We start from the raw sequence: 15680 nt of genomic DNA on the forward strand, positions 1-15680 counted from the left end.
TACATTAGCAAACAGATGCATAACTGAGTTCATTTTTGTTACATATCTTAGCCAACTAGGCTTGATCGTGAGCGAGGCTCATATTCACAGAACTAAGAGAGAGATGACCATTTCTAAGGGTAGTTCCTATGGAATTAGATTTGCTAATTTTGCTCCCAACATGGACTCAACAAACATGAAAAACGGGTGGGCAAACCCTCAAATTTAAGGGTTTGCCCAACTGCAGCAGAAGAAGAGGCGTGCGCTTCTCAAGCCGCACCGTCAACGACATAAGTTGTGTCACGCGGTTGAAGCAAAGACGCTGACGGGTTATCCCGTGTCTCGCGACCCAACTTAAGTCGTCCAACGACTTTATTTGAATCCTATACAAATACCAATTTATCACCTCATATCAAATTACGCATTCTCCAAACTCAAAATTTCACACAAATATCTTTAGATTTCAATTTAATTTTCTCGGCCCTAGTTAGTTCTTCGTGTTTTGTATACTCGAAAATAAGATTTAGCCATTTGCAGAAACTATTTGAATAATAATGTTGTTGCGTTTTTGCTATCTAGAGAATAAAAACGACACCAGGGTTATCTCTCCACTCTTTCTCGGACTTGATGGAATATAGTAGATAAATAACATTTAAGTTTCTTGTATCCGCCTCTCGTTCTTTGATATCCGGACCGGTCTTGATGCACTGACATATGACCCAGAAGTAAGTCTAGACCGATAACTACTTTCAGGGAACCAAACTCACAACACAATTTTGATTCCAAACGACATTTTGTAGCAAGCGACGGTGTTTTTTCATCTTTTCGATTTCTTTTCCCCTTATTGAGTTTATGATGCTCTTTATTTTATAAACTAAATTTTACTAATAATTGTAAAGAAAAATTATAACATTTTGTTTTGAAAAACTATGAAGTAAAGAATGAAGTGGTGTGAGCGAAAATCATTGGAAATAGATGAATTTATAATGTTTCAAACTTAAAGTTATTGGAAATAGAGCCGTTAGCAATATTAACCGTTGACGACCCTTGTTCAACCACTCGAGTTCTTTGTTCAACTACACGCGGCTTAAGTTCAACCACCAATGACTCAACTAATGTTACGGGTCCGGACTTTCGCTGTGCACTTCTTGTTCTACCGCCAAATACGTTTTACCATAGTGGCAAACCGAGTATTCCAATCCACCCTGGATGAACAAAACTTCTTATTTTCCAAGTTCCATAGAAACTGCCCTAATAACTATGCTAGAATATTACGTATCTTATTTACATAATTATAAGACGAACTAGTAAAAAAATGGTTGAGATCCCGTGAGGCTAGCACAAGGTGCCTTGATTTCCAGTTCACAACACAATTGTTCTTCTTCATAGTTCAGATAACATGCTGGTTGTCATTAAAGAACAATAATGATCTTGTTCCAAATTGTTGTGTCCATTGCGTTGCTCCTCTTCAAGCTCTAGATTCTGCCTCATTTGCGCTTGAGCACCAACTGATTTCACCTGTAAAATCACAAATTTTACCATTATAAGTAACTTGGATAATACCATATGCAAACTTATAAGTGTTTATGAAAAACTAGATCAAGGAATACATAACTAGTATTAGTATTATGGATATAATCTGAAGAGGAACCGAAATGACATTGACCAGGATGCTAACCATCACAAATAAAGTTTCCTAATGACACAAATGGAACAGGTTCCACACAAATATTTAAAATCCGTTCAAACTGATTATTAGGTTAGAACTTGGTTATAATATGTGATATTTCATAGAAGATAATGACAAAAAAAGTAGGTAGAGAAGTAACTCAATACTCAAAAAGCACCACCTGAGACTTGTCTATTTCATTGATAAACTTCAACCATTAGGCAGAAGCATTAACATAGATGAATACAAAACATGGAACCTTAGTATTCATCTTATCCCTACACGTGGGTGTATCACCACACTTTATTACTAAAAACCACTTAAACATTAAAACAAAATTAATTACTAATCACAAACGTTTAAATATGATTACACCCTAAACTTGAAATGGGATATCACGGAACCATAACAATACTCCCCTCTTCAGCATATCCTTTTCCCCAAGGATGATATTTTGGAAAATAAGCTCTGACATGATCCAAGTTCTCTCATGTTACATCAGCAAGAGCGGTGAGAGACCACTAAAGCAATAACTTTTGAACTGCTTTTCCATCGTCAAAAACTTGTTGGAAGTATAAAGTTGCAAGTGGATTGAGAATGATTTCTCATTCATAATCCAGCAAGGGTAGTGTAGGGAATGGGTGTTGAAGCAATACCAATATTATTCTTTAACTGAGAAACATGGAACACATGATGAATCTTGAAGCTAGGTTGAAGAATTATATATTAACCAAATTATCCAATCTTCTGCATGACATGGAAGAGGATATAGTAACAAGCTTACAATTTGAAATTCTTGCACAATGCCACACAAGACTTCCTATAAGGTTGTAGATATATACCAAATCACCTATGGCAAAGGATCTATATGTTATTTTTTTCATCAAACAACTTCATCCTTTCTTGTTCCTTATGAAGAGACTCCTTCAAAATATATATAACAACATTCATTTTCTTCAAATATTCCTCTACTGAAGCTACTTAAGTAGTTGTTGTATTAGGAAAATCCAAGTGGGGTGGTGAGTAACCATAGATAGCTCGGAATGGTCATATCTTCAAGCTTATGTCGTGATTGGTATTGTACAACCATTCTGCATATGGGAGCCAATTCAACCAATTCTAAGGCCTATGACCTGTCATACATCTCAAATACCCCTCTAAACATGCATACACTCTTTCAATTTGGCCATCTGACTGAGGATGATACGCAGTGCTCATGTAAAGATGTGCAGCAAGTGTCCTGAAGAGTTCTTGCCAAAGATACTGGAGAAAACCTTATCTGTGTCAGAGACAATGGATAGTAGTGAACCATGCAACTTGAAAATGTTATTCAAGAATTTTCGAGCCATTGTAATTGTTGTAAAAAGATGAGTGAGCCCCACAAAGTGACTATACTTAGTGTATCTGTCTACCACTACCATAATGACATCCTTGTTGTTGGATTTTGGTGAGCCATTAATGAAGTCCATGTTGATATATTGTCAAGCTTGATCTGGTATTTGAAGAGGTTGTAAAAGAACAGGGGAATAAGTATGTTCCAGTTCATTTCTTTGACAAGTATCACACTGAATAACCAGCAGTAAGTTGCCTTGCTTCAATAATCTCTAATAAAAGTAACTATTTTCTCTCATATAAGTACCATGTATGCTTGAATAACCACCAATAGTATAGGAACTGATGGAATGTAACATATGATGTCTTACGTTGGTAGCAGTGCACACATAATCTGGCCTTTGTACCTAAGAATGCCTTCACTGTAAGTATAATGCGGAGCTGCAGAAGTATTGACTAATAATTGTAGGATACGCTAAGAAGCTACAACATCATTTACATAGCTCTTTATGATATCTTCATCCCATGTAGGAGTGGAGATAACAATAAAGATGCAGTTACAAGTAGCGATATCAGTAGATAATCTAGAGAGAACATCTACTTCTTTGTTTTCCAATTTGTAATGGATAGTATAATCAAACCTCAAGAGTTTCATGAGCCATCTTTGCTGTAATAAAGTGGTGATATTTTGCTCATGAAGTATCTGATACTTTGCTGGTTAGTGATGATGATGAAATGATGGCTAATGAGGTAGTATGACATCATTGACTACAACCAAAAGTTCTTTCTCATATGTAAAAAGTCCTGAAGCTTTTGGACCTAGTGGCTTGCTGTAGAAAGAAATCACGCTCCCTTCTTGCATCAGCACAACTACAATGCCTCTAGAAAAAGCATCGGTTTCCACCATAAGTTGCTTGGAAAAGTCATGAAAAACAAGTACAGGTGTAGTGCAATGGCATTTTTCAGTGTAATAAATGCATCATTTGCTAATGGTAATCGAAGGAATGAATTTTTCTTCAAGAGGTTTTTCAGAGGCTTATTAATAGTACCATATCCTTTGGAAAACTTCATATAATAACCAGTAAGATCCAAAAATCCTCTTAGTTGCTTAAGAGAAGTGATAACAAGCCAAGACTTCGAGCAAGCAATCTTTTCAGGGTCATCAATCATACCGTTAGTTGTGATGATATGACCCAAATACTTTAAGGAGGACTGTGCACAACAACATTGAGAGTATTTAGCAAAGAGCTGATGCTTTCTAAGTAATGAAAGAACTAATGAGAGATGATGCACATGCTTTGTAATGGTTGGACTATAAACTAAAATGTAATCGAAGAAAACAAGAACAAATTTTCTAAGATAAGGACCGAAAACAGAATTCATGAGTGTTTGATAAGTTGCAGGTGCATTGGTAAGCCCAGAGGGAATCAGAATTCACAATGACAATGGTGTGTCCTAAATGATGTTTTATGAATGTCAGGTGGATGTTAGAGCATAGCTCGGTTGAACCCACCAAGCGCTGGTGTGTCAAGTTTGGTTGTCATATTTTAGTGAATCAAAACTTATCTAAGAGTCACTTGATTATGTACTAGAGACAACTTCGTATAGGTTAGACTGGAAAGTATAGGATTATGAGACATACAAGTATTACTCGAAGACTTGAAGAATGTGAAGAAGTAACAAGCTACTACGACGACATCATCCTTCCTCTTGAGGTTAGTAATATTGACTTGAACTATTTCATTCCTAACGTGTCTTTCAAGTCGTGCTATATTGAAAACATAACTGCGAAGCTGTGAATGATATATTATAGTATTAAGACATGATCACATGATCATAGTGAGGAATTAGGATACGAAGTATAACGCTTATCTTTTGAACTTCGTATATATGACATCGACATAATCGTATGAATGCTATTGTGATTATGTGTATGGGTAAAGGTGAATATTTCATCCTAGGAAACAATGTTTACATTTATTTAAAGGAAGTACATTCATGAACTTTTTTATGAATCGAAAGGGAAATCGCTAGGCTTATTTGTATTGTTATTCATTGCATACCTTTCATACCAATATGTGTGAGTTAGTAGAACCGATCATAACTTGTTATGTATCTTGGTATAAATAGTCACAATGCCTGACTTATGAATTGGTATGACTTTTATTAGTGTAACCGATCCTAAGTAATCACCTAAGATGGTATGATCGATATTTGTAATTGGTGTGACCTGTTAGAGCATTGCTCGGTCGAACTCGCATACGTTGCTATCTCAAGCATGTTTGTCAATATTAGTGATCAAAACTATAAGTCTTGATTTTTAGCCTATATAGCTAAATGTCTCGGACTAGGATAGAAAGTGTAGTTGAGCTCAAGACTCCATGCCAATCACCATACAAGACGAATGACTACTCAAGGAACTGGTGGATCTTCATCGACTAAAAGGTATGTGGAGACTTGAACTTATCTGTCACTCAAAAGTTTATTTACTCTATCTCCTACTCTTGAGACAAAAGTGGTTTTGATATAGACTTTCATTATACACATTTTCTATTTTGAGCCGAGTTTATCTCGCCTATCTATTTCTCGAAATATGTGTTGGTAAGCTTTCGCTTTAGCCAAATTGATCTTTACCTAGTGACGAAAGTCATGTAATGTTTCAATCACTTTGGAAATTGCTCTGACGAAAAATGGTTTGTGAATAACGGTATGTAACGTTCTCTGAGAATGTTTCAATGATTGAAATGAGAGTTTAGATTACATAACCATTGGTGGATATAAGAATTTTTGTGGAAACACATATATGCGTAAGTCCTATTCCTTGAACCAAAGTTTGCGAACTTTGTTGATCAAGAGAACTGGAAGTGGCGTGAGCCAAGTCCGCGAACTTAGTCCACGAACTCAGTCCACGAACTGGCGGAAGTTCTCGACCCGAGAATTTCTGCTGGAGTTTGTGAACTCCTTCCAAAAAATTAAGTCCGCGAACTTGAGTGGTTATATCTAAAACCGGTTGTTCTTGAACTCATGTTTATTATAAACTAAGGAATGCTTTTGCAAACCGTGGCTATAAAGTTCATGAACCGATTCGAGTGAATCAAAACGTTTTTGCTTCACTTGTGTCTTGTTTAGTTACATAAGATCTAAGCAACTGAACAACTCTCTAACTAGTTCATTTGAGTCATTTGAACTAGTTACGGTGAAGAAGAATATGGTTGATATGAAAGTGATCATATGGCTAACCATTTGGTTGACTATTGTTGAACTAACAAATGTTAATGTTTGGGTACGATTACATAAACCCAAAACTGGACATTTCATTTGTGTGTAACAAGCTAAGTTTTCGATCCAACGTTTGAGAAATATTAGCTTGAATCTAATCAGGTTTTTCATCTAACGGTGAATATTGAATGTTTTGTTACCAAGCTAACATTGATTGCAAACCCTGATTTGAAAGACTATATAAGGGAGAACTCTAGCAACTGGGAAACCTAATCCCCACACCTTATGTGTGATACTAGTTGCATAAGCTAGAGTCGATTCTCCTTTAACCTTGGGTTTTCTTCTCTAAACCAGGTTAACGACTTAAAAACTTCATTGGGATTGTGAATCCAGACCGATACTACTTTTATCGTAGTTGTGTGATCTGATCTTGCTATTTCTATCGTACGAGTTCAATTGGAATAATTGGCTTGAGATTTATATCTCCGATAGGCAAGATAGAAAAGAAATCACAAACACTTCGTCTCATCGTTTGTGATTCCGCAATATCTTTTTCGCTGCGTCGATTAAGATTATTGTGAGGTGATCAATAATACTAGGTTGTTCTTCGGGAATATAAGTCCGGATTATTGATTGGTTCCTGTTCACCTTGATTTATTAAAAGACGGAACAAAACTCGTAGGTATATTCGTGGGAGACGGATTTATCTATTACCGTAGACTTTTCTGTGTGATACAGATTTGTTTATTAAAGTCTTCGACTTTGGGTCGTAGCAACTCTTAGTTGTGGGTGAGATCAGCTAAGGGAATCAAGTACGTAGCATCCTGCTAGGATCAGAGGCGTAGGAGCATAACTGTACCTTGAATCAGTGTGAGATTGATTGGAGTTCAACTACAGTCCAGACCAAAGTTAGTTTGGAGTAGGCTAGTGTCTGTAGCAGTTTAATACAGTGTCTGTTCAATCTGGACTAGGTCCCGGGGTTTTCTGCATTTGCGGTTTCCTCGTTAACAAAATTCTGTGTCTGTGTTATTTCTATTCCGCATTATATTTGTTTATATAATTGAAATATCACAGGTTGTGTGTTTTTCAATCAATTAGAATATCCGACCTTTTGGTTGTTGATTTAAATTGATTGGCACTTGGATATTGGTTTTTGGTACCATCCAAGTTATCTCTTTTTGATAAAGACTCGCAGATTTCTATTTGCATGAGTAAAGATCAAATCGAGAGATTGAGATATAAACTCTTTGATATACTTTTCTCTAGATTGAGTCTGACTGTCTACTTGATTCTCTAGAAAGTATATTGGAGTTTGTCCATAGAGATTGCTAATCGAATTGTTGGGTGTGGTTGTTGTACCCCCGCTTTTTCATGACCGATCCTAGTAATTGGTGTGACCGATCACAAAAGAGTTGTGTAATCGATCCTTGTAATTGGCGTAACCGGTCCTAGTGATTGGTGTAACTGATCCTGGTAATTGGTGTAACCGATCCTGGTGACTTGTGTAACCGATCACAAGTAATACCATGAGTATATGGTAATTGGTTCTGGTAATTGATGTAACCGATCATGGTAACTGATGTAACCGGTCCCAGTAACCATGTTGAGGTAGAACCAATCCTTGTGTTTGTGGAACCGTAAACCCATGATTAGTGACTTGATATTTGATCAATCACAAAGTTTTCTTGGAATAGAGATGAACCAATTCTAAACTTGTTTGGAAGTGTGGTATAATCGATTCTAAGATTGTAAATATGAAAGAGGATTCACAAAGAAAATATGTCGACATACTTTGAACATGATCAGTAACTCTTATCTTTTATTGTTCAAAGATATTCTTTAATAACTCAAGGAGATCCCGGTCCGAAATAAAATTAAGAATCTTTTAATTAAGGTTGTTAGTTTTATATGCTTTAATTACCAGCAATTAAATGCATATCTCTAGAAAATAAAAATTGGTATTGTGCATTTACTAATTGGAGATTTTCTATTGAGAGATTTCTAAAATATTGGACAAAACATTCCCAGGAATTATGAAAACGGATTTTGGGCAATTATTGCATATCTTGAGAATATTCGGTTTTGGAAATTCCTTGGTGTCCAAACATCCTTGGTCTATAAATACCCAAGTTTGCATTTCTAGCAAACTATTCTAAGAGCCAGGAAAACTTCATCTTTTTGTTGTTTCTGGTGGAGCCGTCTATCCGGAGAGGAAAGTACCCTAATTAGGAGAAATCTCTTACGACCGGTCGTTTAAAGACTTCTATGGGATTAAGAAGCTCTACGAGTACCATTGGTGGGAAACTAGATAATTGCAGTTTATTTTAGTTTTCGATTGATTTTATTGACTAACGGTTGTTGAACTTTGATTGCACCTAGTTTGGTTATTCTTGAGAATATTCTCTTCTGATATAAGATTCACTCAAACTAGATCGAAGTGCCGACAGGATCTTTAGAACTGTTTGTAGATCTAAAGACGTCTTGTGATAATTCATTGTTAACAGACTCCGTTCTGTGTGTGATTGATCACAAGAGATTCAAGTGGTGTTGTGCAGGTGTTTATTGAAGATTAAAGAAGATTTGAAGACAAAGAAGATTTCTGATTTGATGGGATCCAACTAGAATCAGATTTATTCTATTGGTTAGTTGTGTAAGATCGCATCACCTTATTGTTTCTTGTTTGATTCTATATTGATTGATTACAAATATAAAATCTGCTACTTCGGTAGTTGTTGGATAGATTGATCTGACTAGGCAGAGGAGTTTATTGGTTAAACGGAAGAGCCTTTGCATATGACTTGAGATATCTTCATCTGAAAGAATCAAGAGAGTTGTTGCCAAACAGATTTGTTGTTCATATACTGTTTGGAATACAATCCAAAGGAATTGTTCCAGTGCATGCACTTATTGAATTGTCGGAAGCGCAAGGATACTAAAGAAACTAAGTGAACTATTGATTTAGTTGCTTGGTCTCAACTATACAAAGTTGGTTTAGATTTTGTATAACGGCTTAATTCTGAGAGTATTCAATTCTGGACTGGGTCCCGGGATTTTTCTGCATTTGCGGTTTCCTCGTTAACCAAATCTTGCTGTGTCTTTTACTTTTCTATTTCTGCAATTATAATTGTTTATTATAATTAAAAGTAAAATACACAAACGTTAACTTCGTATTACTTGATAGTGATCATATAGATTTTGGTTAAGTCTGAACCTATTATCAAGTAATCACACTTTGATTGTTGTATTGTCTCGATCTCGTATCCATAGACGATCATACAAAGTGTGAATACCGATTTGTAGTATTATCTTGACTTTGTCCATAGACAATCACTTTCGGTAAGAGGACTTATAGGTGTATAATTTAAAGATTTTGGTGTATTTGGGTACCCTCGTCTTTTCAGTGTATGTAACCTAATTTGATGATAACCAGCTCTTAGATCCAGTTTATTAAACACTTGAGCACCATGAAATTCATTTAAAATTAATTCCTTCTATAACAGGTATATGAAACTTATCTTTGATTGTGATGGGATTGAGCTTTCTGTAGTCAACACAAAACCTCCAAGTGTTGTCTTTCTTTTTCACCAGAAGTATAGAAGATGCAAAAGGACTATGACAATTCTTTATTATGCCAAAGTTGAGCATTTCTTGTACGAAAGGTTTCACAACTGACTTGTGAATGTAAGGATATTTATAAGGTCTGAAATTGATTGTCCGTGAATCATGTTTGAAAGTGATTTTGTAATCCAAAATTCTTGGTGGTGGTAATTAGGTTGGCTCAGACAAGACATCAGGAAAGGTAATGAGTAAGTCTTTGATAGCTTGAGGAATGCCAGATGTTGCAAGAGAAGTAGAGATAGCAAAAAATTGACCCACCTAAACAAGTGTACTCTTTTGAGAAAAAATTTCAGGGAATTTCCACTAATCTTTATGAGTGATTGCTTTATGGATGTACCCTATAGTATGATCTCCTGGCCATCGTGCATGAATGTAATAGTTAACTTAGTTAAATTGAACAATACATCGCCCAATATTCTCAACCAATCGACTCTTCAAACATCACAGCCTTCTAGTGGAAGTAACCTCAAGTCAGAAACAAATTTAGATTTTGCATATTCCATTGGAGTTGATGGAAAACTCCAGTACTTGTAGCTCTAGTACCGTTATCTACAACAACTAGCATATGAGACGTTGGATGTACTTCACAACCCAATTAACTAGAACGATAGGAGTCAATGGAGTTGCGGGTACTCAATGTGCCCACTAGCACAGTGATAACTTGTCTCTTGATAAACCCAATTACTCTAATAGTATAAGTATTGATATTCCCAGTGAGAGCATGAAAAGAAATTTCCATATCAGATTCCACCAATGTATTTGTATGGATTTCAACAATAGGTGATTGATCTAACTCATCTTCTTATTCCTCTGCAACTATCATGAACAATTATTGAGATTTACATCTGTGGCATGGTTTATAATACTCATGAAAATTGTGACAGAGTTCTTTGGCTCTTTTTTGAATCATTTGTCATGAGTCAATCTTCTTATGGGTGGTGTGCAAGAAGATTTATATGTTCTAGTGAGGGTTCGAATAGTGGTTGGTGATGTAGAAGCACCGGCAATAGAAAAAGGAGGAGTGGGTTTTGGAGAAGAAAATCTACTGAATATAGAAGTAGTTGTAGGTTGTTTGGGTTGTAAGGCTTTTTGAGGTTGGTGTTGGGATGTCATAACTACCTTTTGTAATCTAGCTAAGAAGAAAACTTGAGATAAGGTCGTAGGGTTATGTCTATGAACTGAGCTGCGCAATACATCTTTCGACCCACTAATAAACTTAAAACAAAGTACTCCTTAGTGAGATGAGGAGTTTTGCTTAACATCGATGCGTTCAGTTGCTCAAACTGCTCAAGATACTCATAAATAGATGTGAGTTGAGGCAGTTTTTTGAAACAACCCACATATTCATCATTAGCAAGATCTTCAAACGGCTACAAAAAAAATTCAAGAGAAACTGGCAAAGAGATAGAAGTTTTACCAGTTAAGAAATCTAGAAACGAAGAGTCTGCTTTACCATCTAAGTGTGAAAGAAGCAGACTTTGTTTTATGTTCTTCAATAATAGAGTGAATATGAAAATATCTTTCACACTTTCTGGCCCCAGCTACAAGGATTTTCTCCAGTGAATCTCAAAAAATAAAATTTTGGTGCTTTTTAAAACGGATTTGAAGAACCAGAAATATGAGTAGTGTGGTGTTGTTGGAAAGTACTGTCATATGATGGTGGTGTGTGAGAAGAAGAAGAAATATTGAGATATTGTAACTAAAGTAGAAAGTGTAGTATCTTGTATTTGTGCAACAACAATTTGATCTGCAACTTCATGGGTTTGAGTATCTGTGAAAGTTTTGAGAAGTTGTGAAAGTTCACAGGTTGTAGCGTCTACATTTTTGATGGTTAGATCTCTTATCATGATTGAGAGATAAAACCGTATCCTGGATGATACCAAATGTTATGATCTGTGATGTTTTATAGAAGATAATGATAAAAGTAGGCAGAGGGGTAACTCAATACTCATAGAGTACTGCCTAAAACTTGTGTATTTTGATAAACTTCAACCATAAGACAAAAGCATTAATGTAGATGAATACCAAACATGGAAACCTTAGTATTCATCTCATCCCCACACGTGTGTATCACCATAATTCAATACTAACATCCACTTAAACGTTAAAACAAATTAACTAATAATCAGAAATACAGTGCTTAAACATCATTTTAACACCGAACGATAGATATAGGACATCAATTGACCATGACAAACTTTTACTCATTTGACATATCCAAATGCTATTGCTAAGTGCCGCAAGTCAGCACACATGACATGGGCTGCAAACCTCCAAAATCGACCAGGCTAAGTTGGGCTAGTAAGTCTAGTATATCGGGCCTAGGCCTTTGTAGTTTGTACCCATTTTTACATCCCTAGGCTAGAATCTTCGAGTTTTGAGTTCCCAATCGGCAGACAGACAAACGCGTCTTTCAGTATTTATCCCTTTTTTCTTTTGATATCGAACATTTTATGAGACGGAGAGAGAAAAAAAAGAAAGAGAAAGCGAAAGAGAAAGAGAGGGAAAGTTTTCACAGAAAGAGAGAAAGAACGAAAGAAATCTTCTCCAGCATTGAAGGTTAGCTTTCGAACATTATTCGTGATATATTCTTAAATTTGATTCTCCTCTCCTTTTTCTAGGGTTATATTGAATTTTTCTTCTCCTTTTCCTTTAATTGATCTCTAGGTACCAGGGTTATGGATCCAATCTATGTTATAATTAGGTATGCTCATTAATTTTTCATTCTCTTCAATAATGAACTCTGTTATGTGATTTGTGATCTTGTGAGGTTTGTTTCTTGAAATTGCGTATTCTGTGTAGAGGAATTCAGGCCAAAAATTTGTCAAAATTTATAGAAATTTTAGTAAACTTAAAAATGATGTTTTAATTAGTGAGGATTGAGTATATATTATCTGTATATAATAGAAGGCTAGCCTTTGTTGCGGAATACATATTATTTTATATGAGGTATTGACTTTAAATTTTTGATGATGTAAAAGGTTTGCTTACTGTTTTCCATTGTTGTATAGCGGTAATTTGGTTTGTGTTATTATGAGGTTAAGGAAGTACTGGTTTTTTCTTCGTTATGAATGATATCATATTGTCTGATTTAATGTGGTTATCCTATGAACTCTTGAGTGAAGTGGGTATATCATACCGCACGAAGAAACAAAATTATATCTATCACACAAAACCTTGTGTTATTAGATATGATATCATTCTTTCTGGTTTCTTTTCAGTTTATCAGTGAGAGTATGTGAGGATAATACAAATATAAAAATGTGTACAGGATATCTGCGGTTTTTTGCTTCAGTCATCTATACGTTTTAGTTTCTAAGACAACATTTATGCTATGCAGGCACAGAATTTGATGTGCTCTTGAGGTCTTCAACTCAACAACTTAAGTACATATTTAGAACCCTTGGAATTTGTATTGGATAATGGCAGATAAAGTGTCGAGCTTCTGGGGTCCTGTAACATCAACTACAGAGTGGTGTGAGAAGAATTATGTCTATTCTTCTTATGTTGCTGAATTCTTCAACACTGTTTCAAATGTACCATGCATACTCTTGGTGTTTTTCGGACTTATAAATGCCTTATCTCAACGCTTTGAGAAAAGATTCAGTGTTCTGCACATATCAAATATGATACTGGCTATTGGGAGTGGGTTATTCCATGCAACTCTGCAACATGTGTAAGTCTTCTTTCTCTCTTTGGCGTTTCTTCTTTGCATTGTAAGTTCACTTTTCGTCCATTTAACATTTTTTTTTATCTTAGAGAAATTTCCTTAGCACCTTTTACGGTTTATAAGCCTATAATAATAAATTCAACTAAAAGTGTAGGCACAACATGTACCTTAAGTTGACACTACGTAGAGAAGATCAACTAGAACACGTGTTAAACCCTTACACGATGTTTGACGTCTGCCTTAAGTTTCTTGCTAGCTGGTATGGATTAGGTAATTAGCAGATCAATCTGGTTTCAGATTTAAATGTTTCATCATGTTTAACTATAACCGTTAAAGAAGTACTACTATGTTAGCTTTTGGGCCCTGTTACATCAACCTGAATGGTGTACGAAGAATTTTGCTTATTCTGTTTATATTATTCTAAAACATTATCTCAAACGTCCCCTGTACAATGTTGGCATTAATTGGAATTTTAGATGCTTGAGACAATGTTTTGGGAGCATGCTTTTCCATGCAACCTTACAACATGTGCATGTCTCCTTGCTTTAAAAGGCTTATGTTACAATCTATGTTCCACTTGTAGTTTACTCTTCAGTTATTAAAAATATCCTACTAAGTTAAGTTGTAAGTTTCTGTAATTTACTCTTAATCAGTTAGGAAATCTTTGTTAAATTTGTTGGGCCAATGGGCTTCTCTTTGATTCGCCTTTGCAAATCATACTGCAGTGGGAAACTTGGAAGGAAAAGTGACTTCATTGCAATTAAGTAGTATACCAAAATGTTTAAAGTCTGTAATATGAATTAAGTAGTTTTCAGTACAGTGGATTTTCTTTTAAATATTAGGATTATAAACAGATATACCCGATAGACAAATATACCCTCGTTTTAAATATTATAGGTTCTCAGTCATTTGGTCTTGATATTTCTTTTTGTATATATATATAGATTCTATAGTGAATCTTTATTTCATTACTCATCTAGACCTTGTCTTGTGCACTTGGTATTTGTTTAAGTTTGTGGTTACTGTATGACTTTTTTTATGGAACATATCTGCTTCATTACAGTGCATGTTTGTTGTTGAGCTATTTTAATTTTTTTTTACCACCAAACAACTGTATGCAGACAACAGCAGAGTGACGAAACACCAATGGTCTGGGAAATGCTTCTCTACCTCTATATCCTATACTCACCAGATTGGCATTACCGAAGCACAATGCCAACATTTTTGTTCTTGTATGGTATTGTGTTTGCTGTCGCCCACTCCTTTGTGCGTTTTGAGATTGGATTCAAGTTCCATTATGCAATCCTCTGTCTCCTAGGCATCCCACGTATGTACAAGTACTACATCTACACTGCGGATGCGTCTGCAAAGCGTCTCGCCAAGCTGTATGTGCTTACAATTTCCCTAGGAAGTGTGTGCTGGCTTTGTGATCGTTTTCTATGCAAAGAGATCTCTGGATGGTACATTAACCCACAAGGTCATGCATTCTGGCATATCCTGATGGGTTTTAACTCCTACTTCGCAAACACGTTTTTGATGTTCTGTCGTGCTCAACAACTTGGATGGTCTCCAAGAGTCGTTCATTTTATGGGAATCTTACCCTATGTGAAAATTCAAAAGCCAAAAAGTCAGTGATAGAAGAATTAGAATGATGCAGGTTTAGAGACAACCAAGTTTGAAGCTCTTTTGATGATTCCAGAACGTGAACAAGTAAAGGGGACAAACTTTTCTTTTTATTGTTTATTTTTTATTTATTTCTGTTACGTCTAAAAAAAGATGTAAATGGGATGATCTAACACTTGCTTATGGTTAGGACGACTTTAATCGATGTATAACTAGATTGTCGTGATTGTACCATATTTCTTTCCCCTGTCAACATGTTTGTCACAGATTTCCAGAACGAGCTTCTTAGGATCTATTTGTTCTTGTGCTTCGCGTTTTGTGTTTTGAATAGTCGTCTTCTTACCTTTAGCTACCACTTGGAGAAACTGTTTAGAGTTAATAATGTTGATTTTGTTCCAACTTGGTTCCTTGATATATTTACTTTAAAATTTAAAATGCTTTCGGATGATCAACGGTTACGAAAATTCATTGTATAGTTTGAGATTCATTGTATAGTTTGAGAGATAAATCATTTTTAAATTTACTAGTAAATTTTAACTAGATCATCTGATTAGGGACGGAGATAGTATT

The 15680-nt window shown here is 35.5% G+C and overlaps 1 protein-coding gene across 2 annotated transcripts; it reads left to right on the forward strand.

Annotated features, from left to right (window-relative positions):
* The first annotated feature begins 12235 nt into the window (after positions 1-12235).
* LOC113303010 (alkaline ceramidase-like) lies at positions 12236-15457 on the forward strand. 2 transcript variants are annotated; one of them, XM_026551992.1, is made up of 4 exons: positions 12236-12376; positions 12485-12521; positions 13158-13493; positions 14609-15457. In XM_026551992.1, exons 3-4 carry the CDS (start codon positions 13240-13242, stop codon positions 15120-15122), a joined length of 768 nt encoding a protein of 255 aa, XP_026407777.1. In that variant the 5' UTR covers positions 12236-12376; positions 12485-12521; positions 13158-13239; the 3' UTR covers positions 15123-15457. The 2 variants fall into 2 exon arrangements, with proteins under 2 accessions (XP_026407777.1, XP_026407784.1); XM_026551999.1 differs by lacking the exon at positions 12485-12521 and having other exon boundaries at positions 12277-12376.
* The last annotated feature ends 223 nt before the right edge of the window (positions 15458-15680 follow it).

Source organism: Papaver somniferum, chromosome 1 (genome assembly GCF_003573695.1).
Source record: "Papaver somniferum cultivar HN1 chromosome 1, ASM357369v1, whole genome shotgun sequence".
Classification (NCBI taxonomy): domain Eukaryota; kingdom Viridiplantae; phylum Streptophyta; class Magnoliopsida; order Ranunculales; family Papaveraceae; genus Papaver; species Papaver somniferum.